This window comes from Temnothorax curvispinosus, unplaced genomic scaffold (genome assembly GCF_003070985.1).
Source record: "Temnothorax curvispinosus isolate PA1 unplaced genomic scaffold, ASM307098v1 QBEX01000289.1, whole genome shotgun sequence".
In the NCBI taxonomy this organism is placed as follows: domain Eukaryota; kingdom Metazoa; phylum Arthropoda; class Insecta; order Hymenoptera; family Formicidae; genus Temnothorax; species Temnothorax curvispinosus.
Window position 1 is genome coordinate 1,254 of NW_020210069.1, and position 5,168 is coordinate 6,421.

The window sequence follows — 5,168 nt, forward strand, 5'->3', positions numbered from 1 at the left end:
CGGCTGCTTGATGATGCACACGCGTTGCACACGACATGCAACTCCAAAAATGGCCATCGCTGTGTGTAACACACAGCGATGCACATCCTAATTAAAACATGGTCATCGTTGTATGTTATATAGGGTGCGTTCCATGTTCCATTTCACAACGCTCGTGAGCATTATTCGTCCTTGTTTAACATTTAGCAAACAACAAAAGTGAAATGGTTCTAAGAGCGTGGCGAGCGTTAAGTGCACCCATAGAGATGTCTATGTAACTTTACAACATATATAGATGGTACATTGAGATGAATCGTAAAAAATTCAATAAATACGACTTTTTATCTTCTAAATGTATATATTAACTCGATATACATCTATACATATGTTAATTAGATAACATATTTATTTATATTTGTAACGTATATATTTAAGATAATATATTTATTTATATTTATAACGTAGATATATACCTATTTATTTATATATGAACTGGATATGTATGAGAGATTTCACGCTAACCCGATCTATATACAAAGTATACAAATTTTTATGGTTTACTCGCCGTTATTTAAAAATGATTATTTCGAAATAATTTTCCATGAAACAATGGGTTAGTTTAAATTATAAAATTTAAAGAAATTGCACCAAAATCCTGTGTCATGTGTATATCAAAATTGTTCACCCATTATATCCCAGAATATAGTTCAAAAATTTTTATATGTGGCATAGAATTTTTTAAACTATTCCCATATTTTTTTAATTTGGGCTAACTTTTTGTTTGATAAGAATTTTTTGTTAAAAAAAAGCAATAATATAGTTAGCAATAATTATAAAAAAAGCATTTATTAGATTTAAACCAACAACAAAAAATTCTGTTCCACATCCTACAGAGAATGAGCCATAGATCGGGTTAGAGTAGTTCGTCTATATGTATAACTAGAATATACTGCGGATATCTTACGGCGTGACTTCTAACTTATGGTTCAGTTTCCGTATAAACTTTTGGATTCTTTGGTTTTTCGAGACAGTTCCAAGCACCTTATAGTCGATGAATCCCATTACATTCGAATATGCCAATGGATACGTTGTGTCCCAAACGTAATATGATGCTAGCAAACATATAACGGTTTTGGTGACAGTAGGTTCTGGTATTTTAACCCTTATATTTGTATCTGCTACCACGAAGGCCGAAGCTACGCCTTCTTCTGCGGTATATAAGACGACACGTGGAGAATCTCCTTTTGCTCCGATCAGGTTCTCGGTGGAAGCCATCATCTGCCGGCATTATTTCATCTTAAAATAACCATATAGCTCATCGTACGATTTATTGAGCAATAAATCAGGATCGAATTACAATTTTTTCAGCTATAAATAAATAATGTTATTAAATAAATATTATAAATAAATAATATCATTAAAATTATAATTATTTTTATTAATGATGCTTTTTTCGAAAGTTTATATGATTGTAGAGTTAAAACTTTGCAAATAAATATTTTTTATCTCATATAATTTTGGACAATTGAAAAAGAAACTAAAATATGATCCCGGATTGCTGCTCAATAAATGGAATAAACAATGTAGAATGGTCCTATAACGGTTTTTGTCTCAAATAATATGTTACCTGTTTTACGATGAAGAGAGGCGTCGTCGTTTTTTTATTATAAGCGAGATCTTCATAAAGTTTTACTATAACGGACGCTTTTCCGACGTCGGTGATTGGCTCAATGCAGTAATATGTGGCCAAGGTTTTAATTAAACTATTAACGCTTTGGAAAATAGTTTCCAGATTTAATTTTTTCCAAGTTATGAACTCGAAAACGATCTACAAATAAAAAAATACTTGAGAAAGGTATAAAAAGTTTACAAGAAAATTGCGAAGTAAAGGACTGTACCAAGTCATATATTGCCAATTGCGGAAATTTCATAATTATGTCGGATAATTCTTTTGCGTCTTTTTCAATCCAAGATCGTCGTGCAGACAACGTTTCCTGGAGGAGACGTCTTACGTGTAGTGAATCGACGGCCTGGTCTTTTTTTTGTAATTGTTTTAGAGCCGTTTCTGTATCAATATCAGTTTTCTGTAATCTGTGGAATTAAGAAGAGAGAGAATGCATGAAAATTCATGACGTTCTGTCATTTAATATTCAAAACTTACTTCTCTGATTGAAATACTACAGCGTCATTCGTCGAACGCTTTCTGGGTATTTCAGCAGCGTCTACTTTTAATATCTTCTTTTTCAAATTTGCTCGTCGATTCCGTATGTTGATGCTGAGCTGTGTCGACTACAATACCCTGAAATCGCATTTATCAATATTTCTGCATTATTTTCTTTTTTTCTAAAAATAAATGTAATTAAGACAATACGAACACAGTAGTCAAATAAGAGTATATAGAAAGTTCTATTTAAAGCTCTTTCCCAGAACTCACAAAGTATATTTGATTAAATTTTATTGCGTAAAGAGAAATTTACTACAAAAGTAAGCTTAGGCTTTAAATGGAAATTCCTCAGACTGGAAAAAATCTTATAAAGAGTAACCTTGCAAAGCAAATTTGAAGTTGGAAAGATAAAGTTATGAAAAATTGTAAATAAAACAATATTTTGAACGATTAACTGGGCGGAGAAGTTATTTTAATTATGCAGATATTTCGTTATTTTGCTCTTCTTCAAATTGATCTTACAAAATTCCAAGATTTCATAAGTGTAATTACATCACGCTTTTTTCCATAATTTTCAGGAAATGCGTTTTAAAAACCTACGGTAAATGTACCAATGCCGGGGACACTTTTAAAACCTATGTCTGGACGTCTGGACATCTTTATCATTTTAGTTTTTAAATAAGTATAACACGAATTAAAATCATAGATGAAAATATAATACAAAGAAAATATTTTTATCTTTGATTCTTTGATTTTTTAATTCGCATTATAACTTATTTAAAGAGTAAAATGATAAAAATGTCCAGACATAGGTATGTGTCTAGGCATTGGTACATTTACCTTATATAATTTTATAAATAAAAGAATGTTAATAAGCTTCTAAGCATATTTTCGAAACTTGAATGTAGTTATACAGTAGATAAAAAACTTACGCATCCGTTGGTTCCTCCCTTCAAAGATGGATACGTTTCTACTATGGTCACTGCAAGATTCTGATAATCTTGCTTCGTAGGCTGGTTGTCAGTAATGTCAAGTAAATAAGAAGCCCAGAAATAGATGAAATCTTTTACGCCATGAAAAACGCCTACGGTTTCCAATATTCTTTGAAGTTTTGGTGTCAGTTGTGGTAGATGTGCTGGATAAGGCACTGCACACCTAGCACCTCGATGCATCGGAGAAATATTTCCTGTTGCAATTGACGATGATGAGTCTCCAAGCTCACTCTTACTTGACTGCGCATGATTAACTTGATTTTTGGTAGCCTAACACAATCAATGAATTTCCCAAATTATTCATAACATTAATTATATGTAAAAATTGACAACGATAATGTAATAGAAAATTATTCTGCAAACAGCTAACATTTGCTACAGAGTTCGGCCGATGTCAGCTTTGTGCTTTAATAATACTGCGATAATATCTGATTTTAATTATTTTTTACATGAATAAGTACTAATATATGTTTGTGAAATATATATATATATATATATATATATATATATTATATATAATATATATGTATGTATAAAATACAATTTCATTTTATTAATAAAAATTATTATGTTATTCTACTGTAGTATGTATCATAGAACTTCTGTTTTACACTTGGTATTACTGTAATTAATTTTTTTGACAATTTCTTAATTCCTACCATTATTCATACATTATTTTATTCATTCAATTAATCTTACTCACCGCAATATCAGCATCGCTGATATCGACTTGTATCGCTTCAGTCATCGGCGACAGTTCTTCTGGTTCGACTGGATATACAACAGGAATATCCACCACGATAGGCTCGTTCTCCCAAAGATTATTACGGGCAGTTGCCGGTGTATTTGAATCACTCTGTTCAGGTAGCGCGATAAAGAGAATCGAAATTTCTTCTTTGTCAGAAATGTCTTCATCGTCGTCGATATCGCGTAGACGATTGTTTCTATCCGGATCTTGTTTCTGTAGAACAATGGATTTTCCTTTCATCATTGCCAACAACAATGTGTCTGTAGCTGTAGATTCCAATAAAGCTCTCTTTACGGCAGCTACGTCTTTCTCATTTGATTGCTTTACATATCGGATGCACTTGCATCTCTCACCAAATACACAGTACACTTTTTTTTCCATTTTATACGATAAATGTACGACACATTCGAGTAAGATTCTCACGTCATTAGAAGAATTCACATTGTCTGCAACGGGGTGAAAAAGATAAAATATGAATCACGGATTCCTCGGCAACGCCGTCAAGCTTAAGCTAGTGCTTTATAAAGTTCTTACTTTTTTGTGCATTTTCGGTTTTTTTCCAATGTGTAACTTTCTTTGAAAACTTCGGTGTTTTTGGCATACTGTCTCATATAACACTGTCATCTGACAGTTCAGTATCATTGCTGCTCATTGATGAGTTCCTATCTTTTTTTGCTCTATTTTTCCTTGATCTCTTACGAGATTCATCTTTCTCGGTATTTGATGTAAGATCAGACTCTTCTTCGCTTGTTTCAACTTTTTTCTTGCCACGTCATAACTCACTGTAACAAAATAACATAATGGGAATAAAAACATGTACCATCGTCCCATAATTATTAAAATACATCAACCAACATTAATGTTGCATGTGGAAAACAAATAATAATACACATGATATATTTCAGAAACAAATGTAATATGACTTACAATATGTCCCATATATTTTTCGAATGGAACATTTTGTTGACTGTAAAGTTTATTATTATTATTATTATTATTATTTTGACCATGTAGATTCCGGCTCTTCCATACGTTTAACTGCTTTGTCCGTACCTCGCAGTACTAGTGTAAATAGGCCAAAAAGCTTCCGTCAGATTTTTAGTCAACCAATTCTTTGGAACTACTGAGGGTCCATCTTCAAATTCAACGACTGCGTAGATCTTCAACGTGCCAGCCTACACGCTGAGGTTTTCCTTATGTTGTTTACACTTATTTTGCGAGCAACGAAATCGGGACTGGCAAATTTTTGTGAGCAACACATTCTTACGTTATTGTTATGTGCAAT

The 5,168-nt window shown here is 32.2% G+C and overlaps 2 protein-coding genes across 2 annotated transcripts; both read right to left on the reverse strand.

Annotated features, from left to right (window-relative positions):
• Positions 1-855: 855 nt before the first annotated feature.
• On the reverse strand, positions 856-1,639 carry LOC112452328. The gene is made up of 2 exons (XM_025012463.1): positions 1,607-1,639; positions 856-1,257 (listed from the first exon to the last, which is right to left on the reverse strand). Exon 2 carries the CDS (start codon positions 1,255-1,257, stop codon positions 940-942), a length of 318 nt encoding a protein of 105 aa, XP_024868231.1. The 5' UTR covers positions 1,607-1,639; the 3' UTR covers positions 856-939.
• Positions 1,640-1,688: 49 nt separating this feature from the next.
• LOC112452334 lies at positions 1,689-4,607 on the reverse strand. The gene is made up of 6 exons (XM_025012474.1): positions 4,418-4,607; positions 3,839-4,329; positions 3,076-3,405; positions 2,141-2,278; positions 1,878-2,070; positions 1,689-1,807 (listed from the first exon to the last, which is right to left on the reverse strand). The coding sequence occupies exons 1-4, from the start codon at positions 4,482-4,484 to the stop codon at positions 2,192-2,194; spliced, it is 975 nt and encodes a 324-aa protein (XP_024868242.1). The 5' UTR covers positions 4,485-4,607; the 3' UTR covers positions 1,689-1,807; positions 1,878-2,070; positions 2,141-2,191.
• Between the last annotated feature and the right edge of the window lie 561 nt (positions 4,608-5,168).